This window comes from Lolium perenne, chromosome 4 (assembly GCF_019359855.2).
Source record: "Lolium perenne isolate Kyuss_39 chromosome 4, Kyuss_2.0, whole genome shotgun sequence".
Taxonomy (NCBI): Eukaryota; Viridiplantae; Streptophyta; class Magnoliopsida; order Poales; family Poaceae; genus Lolium; species Lolium perenne.
Window position 1 is genome coordinate 116179951 of NC_067247.2, and position 16718 is coordinate 116196668.

Below are 16718 nucleotides of genomic sequence, written 5' to 3' on the forward strand. Positions count from 1 at the left end.
CGAACCCGGGGACTACGCTGGAGAACACGCGGATGATCTATGCCAACGCATTCCCAATTCAAATTTGATCGGAGAATGAGTCTCCATCAGGCTGTTAGGCTGGGCTTTATTTTCCTATCCTAATGTGCGCGTGGACCGAAAGGGGCCGTGGAGATACCCTTTTACTCCAATCCATGTGCTTCCACTTCATTCAAGGCGACATTGCTCAGGCCTGGACTAGGAGACGTGAAACTTGATGGATCCGTGTACTTTTTTTTTGCGGGGGAAATATCGAGATTTTATTCCTCTGTAATGGAATTACAGTCAGCCCACAAAAAATCTGAAATCACTACGGGAAAAACTTTCTTTGCCGTGCAACTATTTGCACGGCAAAGGGCCTTATATGCACGGCAAAGGCTTTGCCGTGCGTTGCCGCACGGCAAAGACCGCACGGTAAAGCAATCGACGGCAAAGGCTTCTTTGCCGTGCGCCTCGCCAATGTTGCACGGCAAAGATGCTTCTTTGCCGTGTGCTAAATATGGTTTATCTAAAAAAAGCTCCAAACTGATCGGTCTGGGATTCGAACCTAGGACGAAGAGTAGAGAAAGCGTGCAACCTTGCCAGTGAGCTAAGCGTTCGTTTGTTGATAACTATACCACGCCACACCTTTTGAGCTGAGAAGAAATCCAGTTTTTACATCTTTGCCGTGCGCTTACACTAGGCAAAGGCTTGCTTTGCCATGTGTTTGTTAAAAACACTAGGCAAAGGCGTGCACGGCGATGCCTTTTGTGCTTTGCCGTGTGCTAGCGTCTTTGCCGTGTAGCCTATCTTTGCTGTGCGCTATGTTGGTCCTTTGCCGTGCAACTTTCTTTGCCGTGCGCTCTCTTCCGTCGTTGCCGTGAATCAAATCTTTACCGTGCGCTCGTGTCTGTGTTTGCCGTGGCCAAAATCTTTGCCGTGCGTTTTTCTACGTGCGCACGGCAAAGAAATCTTTGCCGTGCGGAAACACACGGCAAAGATGCAATGCACGGCAACTGTAGTTTTTCCCGTAGTGAATGCAGTCTGGGAACCACACACTGGCAAGGTAATGGGCACATACATGTCTCTCACGGTATCCATATGTAGCTGGCCACCATGACGTTAGAGCATCACTAGCAGTGCCCTCAAACCTGTAACCCTCAAAAGCAGTTTGAGGATCGAGAATTGGTGATTTTGAAGACCCAAAACAGCCGGCGTAGAGCAGTGCCCTCATTCTGTTTTGAGGGTTGGTTTGAGGGCACTGCTCTGCGCCCCGGCCTTCAAACCCTCACAACATTTAAAATTTGAGAAACATTTAAACATGATAGTTCATCGGTAGACACTGACACTGACACTAGGTAGATAGTTCATCGGTAGACACTAACACTGACACTAGGTAGATAGTTCATCGGATCGTCGAAATCTAGGATTTATCCTAGAAGTCCTCATCGAAATCGGAGCTATCGCCATCCTCCGTGGCCTTCTTGGCGGCTTCCTCCGCGGCATCCTTCGCCTCCAGCTCCGCGACCATCTTGTCACACCAATCGGGGTCCTCCGCAGCCTTCTTGGTGGCTTCCTCCGCCTCCAGCTCCGCGACCATCTTGTCGATCCAATCGAAATCGTCGTCGTCAGAGCTATCGTCGACTACGATAGTGGGAGGCGGCGCGGAGGATGAAGACGGACGAGCGGCGGCCGCCGCAGCTCGCTGCACCGCCAGTTCCGCGTAGAACTCGAGCTCCTCTGCGACGTGATGTGGATGCGCCGCACAGAAGGTAGCCATGTCCGCCTCATCGCGGTTGCGGATGGACATCCGCATGTACTCCTGGAGAATGGCGCGCTCCTTGGCACGGGTAACTATGTTGAACGTCGGCGCCACGAACTCCGCCGCCGCGAGGTTGTCGACGTCGAAGAAGTTCCGCAGCCCGGCGGTGTCGTTGTAGCGCCACACCATGACATCGTACGCGTGGGCGGCGAGTTCTGCCGACTCGAAAGTCCCGAGCCAAAACCTCTTGCCGCCGCGCGTGATCTCGGCGTCCCACCGGCCGGAGGGGCGGAGCTGCACGCCGTGGTAGCCGGTGGAAGAGCGCGGCAAGGCGCGGCAAGGCGGCATCTCGACCGCAGGCGTAGGCGGAGGCGGGGCGGGGCGGCGACCGATTCGGCTCGGGCGCAGCGCAGCGGGGCGGCGGGGGTCGGCGGCGAGGCGGGATTGGGCGGGCGTCGGCGGAATCGGGCCGGCGGCGGCGCGGGGGGGGGGGGGGGGCCAGAAGGAGGAGCGGTTGGAGGGATATTTCACTCCCGCGATGCGCGTTGACCAGATGAAGGGGCCTAGGTAATTAGCCCCTCAACCTGGATTTGTACAGGTTGGGATGAAAAATGAGGGTTGGGTCTTCAAATTTTTTTAAGGGCTTAAAAGTTTGAGGGCTCTGTTTGGCTGCAATTTTCTGCCTAGACCTTAAAAAAGTAGTTATTTCGAGGATTTGACCAGTTTAAGAGTTCTGCTAATAATGCTCTTACATAAAGTCCAACTCGGTGATCTCGCAAGTTGCATGCACTGCTGCAGTCATATCAAGTCGATGCACTAGCTTAGCTACCTACTGACCGGAATTACTACACACTGGGGGCCAAATCTAACTAAACAAAATGAATTGCAGCAGACTGATCTTTTGTGCGTGGTGATTTTATCTAGAAGACCAACCAGAAACATTTCGAAGGTAAGGTGTAGAACCCAAAACAGTGAGAGAACCAACCTGTGGTTGGATGGTTAGGAGGGCAGTGGCATCCCCAGCCCACCAGAGTTCAAATCTCAGATTTGACACTTTGGTGTCTCATAAAGGCGGAATATTCTTCAGTGGGAGGCGACGTTCCCGTCGACAGCGAGGCGCCTGTGGTGACTTCGTCAATCTCAAGACCCGCCGGATCAGTTCTTCAACGCAGTCTCTTGGAGGTGCTCATAGGGGTAGGGTGTGCGTGTGTGCGTTCATAGAGGTGAGTGTGTGCGCGTATGTATGAGCGTCTTTGATTGTACTGTGTTTCGCAAAAAAAAAAAAACCAAAACAGTGCAACAACTTTAAGTTGACGTTTTATATCAATCTATCTAATATTCATGAGAGAAGATGAGCTATGCTATAGCAAAGTAGTTTAAACACAATTCATTTGAACATCTACAAACTAGCTGGTACTAGCTACTCTCTGTACAAAAATTAATGTCTCAACTTTTTAGAATACGGAGGTAACTACAACTAAAATATGTGTTGATACATCCGTTGTAGACACATCCGTATTTAGATAAAATTAAGACATTTATTTTTAATGGAGGTAGTACTAGCTAGCTAAGACATATAGTGTGTGGGGGCCAATTGAGCAACATAGGATGCACATGTCCAGACCTATTTACAGTTGGGTCCATGGACAATAGGCAGCAAATACATGATGGCGAGGATGGGCAAAATTAAGAGATGTGGGAGCTAACGTTCATGGTGTGGGTACGTGCATAATGCATGGAGAGCCGGTCTAGCTAGCGAGTGTGTGCATGGGCCACGAGTGTACGACTGTACGTGCTGTTCTGTTCACATGTATGTGCCCGCGAACCGCTCTACGCCATGCCTGCACGCATACTGCGTCCGATAGGTCGATAACTCGATATGTCTCTACACCATTTTTCACCCATATTGCAGATGCCAAAGGTGCGGAACTGTTGGCGTGTCGCCGGCCGCCTCGCCGGGGACTAATCTTGGCTAAGGATCTACAGGTTTCCCGGGTGCTGTTGGAGACGGATAGTACAGGGGTAAGGGTCAAATTGCTGAAGGAGGAGATGAACCGATCCTCTTATGGTCCGCTTGTGGAGGAGTTGAAGGAGCTTCTTCGAAGCTTTAATTTGGTGATGCTTCAGTGCAAGCGGTTCATCGATCTGCTAATAGAGCAGCTCATGGTTTAGCTAAAGAAGGCTGCGATAATAAAGTGTGTAGGACTTGGCTTGGTGATCCACCGGCTTTTATTAGGGAGACAATTGTATCAGACGATGCCTTAATATAATCGCAGCATGCATTTCCTCTAAAAAAAAGGTCGAGGCAGGGCTTGTCAGTTGAATAGTGCATACCGACAACACTATGTAATTATAGTATATGTATGTATTTGTGAGCATTTGCGTTTGTATTGTGTTTTACAAAGAGAGACTAGCGTGGACCCAAACAACACACCAATACTAGCTACGATCCTCAATAAAAGTTTTTTTTCGCATCAATGACCTTGTTTGAAAGAAAATAAACCAAGTTGCTCAGAGAGATATTTACGGAAATAAACCAAGTTTTTTAAGCACAATGTTTATTTTTATAGAAGAGGTGTGTACTTTAGAATCTACAAAGTATAAATAAGTACCTATTTAAATAAAGATTGGCCTATTTTTCTAAGGACCCATCTATGTATCTGCTAAAGCCATCAAAGTATCTAAGCACCCGATCTAAGGGGTTCGAAACCAATTAGTCAAATGAAAATTTGACAAACAAAATTTAGATGAACCCAGTTGGACATTTAAAACATCATGTAGAAACTTAGATTGAAATTGCAGAGAATTTTCTGGTTTTACAATCAAATATACATGTGAAAGAATCAATTGAATATACTTGCATACTATAAAGTATATACTTCAACATCTATGTAGTGAGCAACTAGTGACTAATGAGATAAAGGTCGAAAGATTTTGGCAATCGTCTCATTAGTTTGGCTCGAACATAGCAACATGACAAATAATCGACTGCTACTAATTAACGATATCTATAACAATGATGTAGATTAAAAGTGCAACACGTAGAAAATAAAACGTATCTGCATGTTTCACAAAGAATAGTTGCAAAACCATGGAATTTTAGCGCGAAGAAAGTTCAGCTCTAGTTTTTTTGGATTAAATTTTTTTAGAATTAGATATTTGTGAGTGGATTTGTTAGATTAGATCTTTTTAATTAGTGGATTTTTATAGAATTATTAGGATTTTAAAGGGAAAACACAAGGGCTTCGTTCAATCATAATGTGCATTGGAGTACAAATAATATTAGGCGCATTTGAGAACCAACCTGAGGTTGGGTGGTTAGGTGGGTGGTTGTACCCCCAGCCCACCAGAGTTCAAACCCCAGGGTTGACATCTGTGTGTCTCATAAAAGGCGGAATATTCATTCAGTGGGAGGCGGTGTTCCCGTCGACAGCGAGGAGCCTGTGGTGACTTTGTCAATTTCAAGATCCAATTCGCCGGCTCAGTCTTCCGGAGGTGCTCATAGGGGTAGGGTGTGCGTGTGTGCGTTTATAGGGGTGAGTGTATACGCGTGTATGTGAGCGCCTGCGTTTATACTGTGTTTCTCAAAAAAATATTAGGCGTATTTGGAAATCAATTTTTTTGAGGGATAATGGCTCCTTTATTACTCAATCAACATTTGTACAATAGAAGTATCGGGGATTTAGGAGCCATATTTGGCGGCCATGATCTAATGAAATAAAACTACGAGCTGGAATATGAGCATGGACATTGAAAGTTATCTTATCATGCGTAAATGAAACTGAAGTAAAAAAAAAAAGACATTCCGTTGGCCGATCTCATTCAAAACAGAATAGCTTTGAAGACTTCCAAGCAATCAGACGCCAGCAGAAGACGTTGAATATCTAGATCAGCTACCAGAGAAAGTCCTTCACGACCTTCACAGAGATTTTCAAGGGGCCTAGGAACATCAATCATGGTTAAACTTGAGTAATATTTAAAAAAAATAGAAATAGATATTTTTTAAAAAAAAATATGGAGTAGGGGGCCATGACCCCCTACCCTAGGAAATTTCCGCCACTGTGAACAAGGGGATCTTGGTGTCGGGTCGCCTTAGGGTCCCTAAAACCTATGGGTCGCCACGTATTCATATCGGAAGATTGTTGCTACAATTCCCCTAGTACCTTGTTCTAAAACTACGGCATCTACATTTAATTTAACTTTGTTGATCTGTGGTGCAATCCCGATGGCAAGCTGGACCGTAGCAGGGGGAAATTGGCCGGTGTACTTTGTTCATATGTGCAAGTTTCACTTCATCAAGATTATTTGTTATTAAACGAAAGACAATCAAGAGACTCTGACAATTTTCTTTGCGAATTGCCTTCCACCTCGCGCTCCATATTGTCCATAAAGTGACAATTGACATGGTGAGCTTCTCATGAGACAAAGACTCGAAGAAGAAGAAAATCCAAACTTTGGCGTTTCCGCATTGGTTGATGCTAATATGCTATGTTACCTCTTCATCAATGAGTTTTTTTTAGACACCTCTTCATCAATGAGTGATCTTGGCATGGTGCACTCAAGCAGGGAAGGAGATTCCTATATACTAATCACGTGCCTACTCGGCACCGCAAACCCCCTAGTCGGGTTTGGGTCCAGCCCATTTTCGGTTTTACCTTCAATAGTTCGGTTTTCCAGTTCGATTTTTCCTTTTTTTCGGGTTCCTGGTTTGGTTTCCTTTTTTGACCGACTTTCTAGATTTGAAAATTGTTTAAATTTTAAAATGTTCAATTTTTTAAAAAATCAAATTTCAAAAAAAAATTGAAAATTTATTCGAATTTTTAAAATGTTTAAATTTTGAAAATATCTAGATTTGCAATCTTTTAAAATTTTAAAAAGGTTAAGATTTAGAAAATGTTCAGATTTGAAAATATGTTCAAATTTTAAAAATATTCAAATTCAAAAATGCTAAACTTTTAGAAATATTCAAGTTCAAAAAATGTTCAGATCTAACAAATGTTCATATCTTGAGAAAATGATCAATTTTTTTAAAAATCAGATTTTATAGAACAGAAAAGAAACAACTAATTTTTTTTAAAATGAAGATACTACCTGATTCCTCGGTCGCGGCCCAACTAGCACGCCCGAGCGGGTGTGCAACACCCGCGCTGCCGACCAGGTCCGTGGGGGCCATCCTGTATACTGACTAGTGCGCTGACCGTACGGCACCACACACCCCGCGCAAGCCAGAGGGTGCTCGCTGGGCCCAGCCCAACAACCTCAAGTAACGATTTTCTTTTTTTATGTTTTTTTTTACAATTTGAACATTTTTGAAAATTGAAATATATCAAAATCTGAATACTTTGAAATTTTTAAAGTGAATAGTTCTAATTTGAATATTTTCAAAACGTTTTCAATTTTTTATTTTAATAATTTTAACAATTTTCAAAATTGAACAATTTTTTAGTTTAAATATTTTTCAAATCTAAATAATTTTCAATTTGAACAATTTTAAGTTGAAGTATTTTTCAATTTTGAAGAATTTGAACAATTTTCAAATTTAAATATTTTTTAAATCAGAACATTTTTGGAAATTTGAACATTTTGAAAATTTAAACAATATTTACATTTAATATTTTTTCAAATTTGGAAAGGAATGCGTGTAACTATGCCTTTCAAGCCATACCTACAAACGCAAGCTAACGGGCGATGTGTAGTCGCGCCCCGTGGTGACTTGCTCCCAGTCTTTCATGGCAGATAGCCTATTAAGTTTGTTTTTTTATTTTTTATTCTCCTTTTATTTTATGTTACATATTTTCATTTTAAAAAAAACAAAAAATATTCTTAAATCCGAATGTTTAAAATTTTATGACTTTTTTAAAATCCGATTGTTTAAAATTTTATGACTTTTTTTAAAAAAAATCAAAAAATAAATTTTTCAAAAACTATTTCCATGATTTAAACATTTTTAAAATTTGAACATTTTTTAATTTTCTTTAAAATTTGAACATTTTTCGAACATGAACATATTTTAAATTCAAATATTTTTCGAATATGAATAATTTTCGAACATGAACATTTTTTGAATACGAATAATTTTTTAACTTTGAACATTTTTTAGATTTGAACATTTTTTAGTTTTAAACAATTTTAAAGTTTGAACAGTTTTCAAAATTGAACATTTTTTCAATTTAATTTTTTTACGAATTTGAAAAAAAAGGAAAAGGAAAAATGAAACAAAAAACAGGAAAAAAACAAAAAGAAAGAGAAAAAAATAGGAAAAAGAAGAAAAAGGCCGAAATGGGTCGGGTCCTATACCCGACCAGGGGTGTGCGGTATGTCGTACACACCGACCTGGTCGGTGTATAGGATTTGCTTTTTGAAGAACTCGTGGACCTTGCGCATAGGCCTAACAAAAATGATATTCCATCTGTAGTCGGGCCTGTTTCCATCCAGGACGGCCCATACAAAATGGGCCTAACCTTCATAGACCGCGTCCACCGAACGCCCAAGGCTCATCCAGGTCCACCAGACCACCACCACCGCTGCCTAGGGCCGGACAGACAGATTCCTACCCTTCTCGTCTCGTCTCGTGCGTCGTGTCCAAACCCCAAACCCTCGCGCCCACTCCGGCGACGGCCATGGATCTCCGCCGTCCGCCGCGCTCGACCTCGGGCGGCGTCGAGCCCAAGATCCGCCAGGTGGGATTCGTCACCCCCGACGTTTCGGGCCCATCCGAGCTGCCCGCTGTCGCCGCGTTGCAGCCGGGCCCGGCCGCCGGATCGCCGCCGGCGTCCGACCTCTCCCCGGGCTCCCTCTCCCCCGTCATGATCCCGCCCCCGCGCCACGCCGACCACCTCTCCCCAGGCTCCCCCTCCCCCCCGGCGTCCGAGGCCATCCTCGCCTCCTCGGCGCCTCAGCCTTCCTCCATGCGCTTCGATGCCGCGTCCGAGCTCGGCGAGGATGACTTGAGGTCCATGGCCCCTTCCGCTGGGGAGCTAGGTATGCTGCCCCTCCCCGATTGCTGTAATTTTACCCACAGCCTCGTCAATTGGTTCAGTTGCCAATGCTATGAAGTAGGTCCTGGAATCAAACTTTTCTGCGGATTTGGAATTTTGGATGGTGGTATATATATGTTGTAACCGTTGGGGGAGATTGCACGTCAATAATTGTGATGTTCCAGTTCTCTGGATGGGAGATTCCCATGGCTAAGCGTTGCAGCATATGTCACCTTTGGTTGTTTAGCTATGCTAAGTGATAGACTAGATGAGGAAACCAGCTCAGTTTAGCTAAGCCACACTTATCTCAGCCTAGTCGGTAGTCGTGAGTCCTCTTCAGATGATCATTTCCTAGCCCTCCCCAACCAGACTGCCCTGTCACCAAAAGCTAGGATTTATTAAGGATTCCAAACGCATAGCCTGGAAAGCAAGGCTAGAAATATAACCTGGCATGTTGATCGATATGTTCATATAATTTCTAAATACTTAACAGTTTAGTTTTAAATGCTTTATAAGTGCTCAACTTAATTTACACTACATTGCTAAGCCACTGAAATTAGATAAGTTCCCTACAAACCAATGAAACATCTTAGAGGCCAAGCAAAGCTGCAAGGTTTTGTATGTGTGTAGCTTAATTAGGTACTACTGTTTTACTTTATGGGCCTGACTACACCAACTTTCAATCAGCTTTTCTTTACCCCGCCCAGCGCTTAAACTTCAAATCGTGGTAAGCAGTAAGAGGGTAACAATATGCACAGTATTGTACTGGTGTTCTTTTATGCAAACTCATTTGTAGTATCTCTATGGCATTTAAGCAGTGGCGGAGCCACCACATAAGTATTGGGTTCAGCTGAACCCAACAAAATGGTGCTTATCTTCTTTATAATTTCTATATTAATTTGCTCCAAATTACATGTTTGAACCCATTTATTGTTCTATACCGTGTGGTGAACCCAATGATCTGATTTTCTAGCTTCGCCCCTGCATTTAAGTAGTTGCATTTCTCCCTGCAAAAGAAGTAGTTACATTTCTGTAGTTTTATCACGCATTTAAATTCAGTTATGTTGGATTGTACATTTTTCATAGTTGAAATAGAAACTATTTGTATGGTCAGCACTTCTTACATGGATTTTAACATTCAGCCAAGGTGTTGTAAGTATGTAAAGTTTTTAAAATTTCGTGAAAAGTATGAACTAGCCACTACTGATTTTCTTACTATGGAAGTGCATGACCGTATCACTTGCATTTAATGATGTAAGTGAAAGAACATTCAATGACATCGGCACATCGCATGACTACCATGTATCTTTCTCTATTGTGCAAAGTGTGCATATGTTTGCTAAACTGCTACTAGTGTTAAAATAGTTTATTGTTATTTTAAAGATAGTTTTGTAAATGATCTTGATAACTGACATAACTTTAAAGATATTGCATATGTTTAATGAATTGCTATTAACATTCACTATTATTGTAGTCTTTAAAACATAACCCTGTTAAGGAAATTGATTTTGTATGAAATGACATCCCTCGAGGTAGGACTATTACTATTGCGTTGGTGCTTGTCACATTGGAACAGAGGCTATTGCGTTGATGCTTATCAAATTGGAACAAAGTTATTTCTTGTTGGACTCAAATTTCAATATGAATAGGAGGTTTTTATTTGGGTGAAGAATATATGGCAGGAAACCTCACATGGAAGGTTTCTATATAAATTATAATATAATCAGACTTTGTGTTTTCATTATTTGGATTAAGCCATTGGCCGTATGCATTATTACTTTTGGTGGTCCTGTGATACTTCATAGCCACAAGTTTTGCAACTGTGAAGCCTCTACTTTCTGTTAGACTTAAGAGAATATTAGCTTGTTGCGGTCGTGCGTGCCTGTGGGTTTAAGATGTCAGGTTACAAGTAAATGGTGTCCAGTTGTGAGCTACTTGTAGGACTAGCAAAGTTGAGTTTACTTTATTCATGAATGTGGTGTTAGGTCTTCACTTTTTTTCCCGGGTAAGGCTGTCACTTCTTAATGGTGCATCAAGTGGTTTAAATATTTGCTGCTTCTCAAGCTTGCTTCTATCATTTACCTGGCCACTACTGTCACAAGAAATTTAAATAGACAACGTTGTTTTTCTCTTCATCATTCTGGTTACTTAGCTCTTAGTCAAGAGGAACTTGCAACACCACTTTTTTTTACATTTACTTGCTCGCTGAAAGGAAAATTAGGTTGGATATAATGCCCTTAATGTGTTCATTTCATATGCTTGTTTTGTCTTATGTTAAAGTAATTATTTGTAATTTCATAGTTTGCTATTCATTTTTTATAGAAACAAACAAGGGAGATTTGGCTGATACACAGAACGAAGGGGCTCCCGTCTCGCAAAAGCAAAAACCTTCAAAAGCAGAGAGGCGTGCTATTCAGGAGGCTCAGCGTGCTGCTAAAGCTGCTGCGAAGGAGGCAGGTAATATCTTCTTGCCCTTTTCCACTGTTGTTATTTTTCTGGGGCCTTGGACAGATGAGGTGCTTTAATAGTTAAATCTTGACTTCCAAATAGGTTTATCAAATTTGTTTTTAGAGGTCTGCTTGTAATGGATTCACACTTACTTGCAATGATCTTGCAACATGTATAATGTTGCTACAACTTCCGAGCATGACGATCATTAATTTGAACTGTAGGTTTATCGGGAAAGTCTACAGGTGCTCCTTCTGGGGCAAATCCTGCAGTGTCCAAGCAAGCCAAGTCAGCTAAAGCTTCTCAGAAGAAAGATGTCCCCCCTGCTGCGAGTACAGTTGCTTCTGAGAAGAAGGTTACTGAACGTCTACCAGAGAGAGATAGAAAGAAAGATGCTCCTCATCCCCGAATGCAGTTTGATGATGTGCATCGGGTGGAGAAAGCGAAAAAACGTGCAATTGTCAACCAATCGGAGGCTCGAAACAGAGTTGAACTATTTAGGCATCTGCCACAGTATGTGCATGGCACTCAACTTCCTGACCTTGAGTCAAAATTCTTTCAACTTGAACCAATACATCCTTCTGTGTACAAGGTAATTGCTATGCGTTCAATCTACCCAGAATTGTTGTCTGATTGTCTTTCTGTGAAAGCTATCATTCCCTTATCTCAAGTATGATCATTCGATGATGATTTGTTGGTCACCCCACATTAACTCTTCACATGTTTAGGTGTTGGATGAAGGTGTAGGAAAATAAAGGACGTGGAAGTTCATCTCATTTATCATGCAAATAGAACTATTGACAGTTTTGTGACACATATATACAATAACCTGCAGCTATGTTGTGATCTAGATTTATTCAGAGTGCTGAATTTATATATGTACGATAAACACGAGATGGTAGTGTTTATGAAACAATCCTTTGTTCCTTTGCTGGTTCTGTTAATACAAATGTCGAAGTACCATGCTCTACGAACCACCAGTGGATTTTGGAGTTATCCAGTCATTCGCTGATATTAGCCACTATTAGCTATTTTTGTCCATGAACGAAATAACCCATGTTTATACCTTTTATATATTGTCTAATTCTATGATTTCTTTTTGAGAGATCACCAAAGCATTTTACAGCCACCAACTGCAACTTCATACGTATCATATGATGATGTGAGCTAGTGTGTTGGAAATGGTTTTGCTAAGTCCTTACAGGGTGATAAGTGGTCCTCTAATTTACCAAGGGGCAAGGCAATTTGGTTTTGACAGAATTCTTTGATCTTTGGCTGTTTTTGAGAAGTAAACTGAGCTAAATAAGAATTAGATAGGTAAATATTGTTAATTTTTGTTAAGGATAAATGACTTATCTGTTGTTTGCCATATTTCAGGTTGGGCTCCAATACTTATCTGGTGAGGTATCTGGTGGCAATGGTCGTTGCATAGCAATGCTTCTTTCATTCAGAGAGGCAATAAAAGATTACTCTACGCCGCCAAACAAAACTCTCAGCAGAGATCTTACTGCAAAAATCAGTAGTTATGTTTCATTCTTTATCGAGTGCAGGCCACTCTCAATTAGTATGGGAAATGCTATTAGGTTCTTGAAGAATAGGATTGCCAAGCTACCACTTACATTGTCAGAGTCAGAAGCCAAAGCCAGTCTTCAGTCTGATATTGATCGTTTTATAAATGAAAAGATAGTTGTTGCTGATCAGGTTATTGTCAGTCATGCCATCACAAAAGTCAGAGACGGTGATGTCTTGCTGACATATGGGTCGTCATCAGTTGTTGAAATGATTTTGGATCATGCTCATGAACTTGGCAGGAAGTTCCGTGTTATAGTGGTGGATTCTCGTCCCAAGCTTGAGGGACAAGGTTTACTCCGTAGATTAGTGGCGAAGGGCATCAACTGCACATACACTCATATAAACGCAGTCTCATACATCATGCACGAAGTTACAAGAGTCTTTTTGGGTGCATCCTCAATATTATCTAATGGGACAGTTTATTCCCGAGTGGGGACAGCATCTGTGGCTATGGTTGCACACGCATTGGGAATTCCTGTTCTGGTTTGCTGTGAGGCATACAAATTTCATGAGAGGGTGCAACTTGATTCTATATGTGCTAATGAGCTTGGTACGCATATTCTTTTGTCTATGTATTATACATGTATGTCTGGGTTATACATAAGAACTCATAGCATAGTTGTTTTTATTCAGGTGATCCAGATGTCATTTCAAAAGTTCCCGGGAGGGCAGATTTGGACCATCTTAAGAACTGGACTGACAAGGAAAATCTCCAACTGCTAAATCTTACGTATGTTCCTGAATTCCATATAGCTGAAGCACTATTTTCTTAGATACATTATATCGCCTTTGATGGAAATAATTTTGCACTTCTGATAGGTACGATGCAACCCCTTCTGATTATGTGTCGATGATCATAACAGATTATGGGATGGTAAGATATTCCTATGCTTCTGATAGTAGTTCACGCCATATAGTATACTAGTAAATTTTATTGTTCTCCACAGTCATGTAGTTACTGAATTCCGGCTATTAGCAATATAGCAAAAGCTCATATTTAGTACTGAAAATATGGATACAGTTTGTATCTTTGGCTGTTGTTTTCGAAGTTAGGCAAATCATGGTATTCATTAAATGATCAATTTAAATATTATCGTAAGCTGTGAACAGCCGTCTACTGTTACATTGTTCTGTTAATCAACAGAATCAGCGTTCAAGATGAAAACTCGATTTACTTGTGATACAGATCTTACAGAACCAGCTGAAAACTAGTTAGAAACAGGATCATATAGACTCCCTTTCCAATCATGATTTGAACTTTGGACTAAGTCAATTGTATTATTTGTGTGACATACAAAATCAGTGTTATTAAATTTTGTTCAGGATAGCCATGATTCAACTGCAAACATGCACACCTTTTGTTTCCCATCTTTTTATTTGTTCTTGCTGTTTGGGACCTCTTAAAAAATGCATTCCCCCTCCTTTGTTGGTTTCTATACACATTTCTCCGTTGAACTCAAACCTTACAGATCACATTGATTTAGCTGCAAGTCTGTTAGTATATTTCAATATCTTGAGCAAGTTATTTTCTTCTGCAGTTAGAGATATGTGTCTTATGCTACTTCTGTTTGGTTAGTGATGATAAATAAGGTGGTTATGTTGTTTTACCCATTTAACTGATGGCAATGTCTTCTTTCTATTGCAGCTTCCTCCTACAAGCGTGCCTGTCATAGTGAGAGAGTATCGCAAGGAGCAGTTGTGGGTATAGATCTACTGTGGTATGATCTCATTTTTGGCAACCGTTGCTGACTAAGTTCAGCATTCGTGGACATGTACTTGTGTTTTGAGCTGTGGGCCATCAAACCTCTTTTCGGACTAACCATTTTGTTTACACAAAAATGGTTAATCTAATTTTGATATCTGTGATTCCATGAGAGGTGCACTAACACTTCGAAGGGCATTCAATGGATGATGTTTGGTCTATCCAAATGTTGGCCTTTTGTTGTTGCTATCATAGGAATGTTTTTGTAAGCCCGTCCTGTGGTTAAATAGAAAAGCCAATTCCTGCATCAAGGGCATGCCAGCTTTTATAGTTGAAATAACTTTGAGCAATGAGATTCCCGCGCGACTTCAGATATCTCGGGCGCGTGACCAGTTCCAATATGAGGGGGAAAACAAAATACAAAAAATTGTTTGTTCACAAGCCTAAAGCTGAAAATCGCATTAGGCTAGCAAAACACCAAGGTCCTGGGGTCAGGGCGCTCCACCCTGTATGTGACATGGACAGCAGACAATGAAAACCCTTGGAACATTCCGATGATTAGTTCCAACTGTAAAAATCATCTATTAAAGGACTTGGAAGACTTAATTCTGTGTAAAGTGACCATTTGACTTGAACTCCACATAAAATAAAATGACTTCCACGTCACGAAAAAACTGACCAGCCCTTCAAATCTTCGCTTACGAGTTTGGGCTCACAAAGACAAGCAAAAGACTTGCATTTTAGGCAAGAAATTGTCAAGAGTTGCATTCTGGCACAACCTAGACATCCAAATTTACGAGCTTGAGCATGCATCCTTATTAAGTAATGCTCACGAAGGAAACAGTAAGCAAACAGACTTGCACTTCATCCCAGAATAAACCTTCTAAATCTCCACTCATGAGTTTGAGCCTGGCATAACCTTATGTATACCTCCTGAAAGAAACGACAAGCACATAGCTTGCATTTTAGGCAAAAAAAAGAAGGAAAAAGGAGCTTGTATTATGCCTCATCCGTGGCCTTCCAAACTTTCACTTGCGAGTTTGAGCACGCATCAGGTATTCCTAACAAAGGGAAGACTGAGCAAATGGCCCTGCCGTTCATTTCACTTGCAACCTTACCAATTTTCATCCACCATTTTGGGATGGGAAAAGCTTATGTATTCCCCGCGAAGGAAACAAGAAGCAAAGAGCTTATATTTTAGTCGAGAAAGAGAATATCTCGCAGTTTGTAATTGATAGTCAGAACCAAGCGGTCACTTGTGTCGAGTATTTAAAAGTAATCTTACTAGTCGCAAAAAAACCCTTAAACTCGACCATGGATGAACATCTAGGCTCCTTGAACGAGAATAAGCCCAAACATTCACTCATTTTAGAGAGCAAATACAGTATAAGACTTCACATGCTTGATAAAAAATCTGTAAGAATAAGTTTGTTAAGTTAGACTACCCATAGAAGTCCAATGTTCAGTTCAATTTGAACCATCCATAGCACTCCAAAGTTTTTTTTTTCCTTGAATACCCCATGAAAAAGGTGTATGATTTTCATAGAGGAAGAGCCAAACCAAGGAGAGGACGACACATGACATTTGGTTCAAATTTAACTACCCACGGCACACCAAAGTTTAGTTAACTTAAAATGCCCATAAGTTACTTATAGTCCAAATTAAACTACTCATAGTCCTCATACCCTACGGCCTCCCAACCCTCCCGCCCCAACCCTCAACCCTAACCTACCGCACCCCGCCTCCCAACCCTCCCGCCGCCGCCGCCGGCAGCGCCACCGGGGAAAAGATCTCGGGGCGTGGCGGCGGCGGGGGCCTTCCCTCGTGACGCGTAGGGAACGGCGGCCAAGGAGTCCCTCACGCGGCGGCGGCTCTTCCGCCGCCCGGGGCGGCGGCGGTTGGACGAGGATGGAGGGGTGGCGGCGGCCCTCCCGTGGACGATCCAGCTGCGGGCTGCGGCCTCCCCGCCTCCCATCGGCGGCATGCCGGCGGTGGTGGCTGATGGAGGCAGACATCGCCTTTCCCTCCGCCTCTCGCGGGTGAGGGGCGATGATCTTGGGTTTCTCCCACGGTACGAGGACGCCCGGGGCAGCAGCCTTGGGTTCGACGGTGGAGGTGACCCTCTTCTTCGCCGGAGAGGATCGGCCTGCGGTTGGTGGTGGTGGATCTATTGATCTATCACCGTGTTCCGACGGCGAGATGGAGGAGCTTGGAAGCCGGCGATGGTGTCGCCGGTGGAGGGTTGGAGTGGCCAGCCTAG

General features: G+C 42.4%; 1 protein-coding gene across 1 annotated transcript; it reads left to right on the forward strand.

Annotated features, from left to right (window-relative positions):
* Window positions 1-8291: 8291 nt before the first annotated feature.
* Window positions 8292-14685, forward strand: LOC127293693 (uncharacterized). The gene is made up of 7 exons (XM_051323333.2): window positions 8292-8740; window positions 11059-11193; window positions 11409-11776; window positions 12562-13306; window positions 13390-13486; window positions 13576-13630; window positions 14402-14685. Exons 1-7 carry the CDS (start codon window positions 8380-8382, stop codon window positions 14462-14464), a joined length of 1824 nt encoding a protein of 607 aa, XP_051179293.1. The 5' UTR covers window positions 8292-8379; the 3' UTR covers window positions 14465-14685.
* The last annotated feature ends 2033 nt before the right edge of the window (window positions 14686-16718 follow it).

Bases quoted from the DNA above. Each gene is read 5' to 3' on its own strand.
- LOC127293693 (XM_051323333.2), top strand. From the start codon at position 8,380: ATGGATCTCCGCCGTCCGCCGCGCTCGACCTCGGGCGGCGTCGAGCCC. The intron at 8,741-11,058 runs GTATGCTGCCCC...CATTTTTTATAG, and splicing joins CCCTTCCGCTGGGGAGCTAG to AAACAAACAAGGGAGATTTG. The intron at 13,487-13,575 runs GTATGTTCCTGA...CACTTCTGATAG, and splicing joins CTCCAACTGCTAAATCTTAC to GTACGATGCAACCCCTTCTG.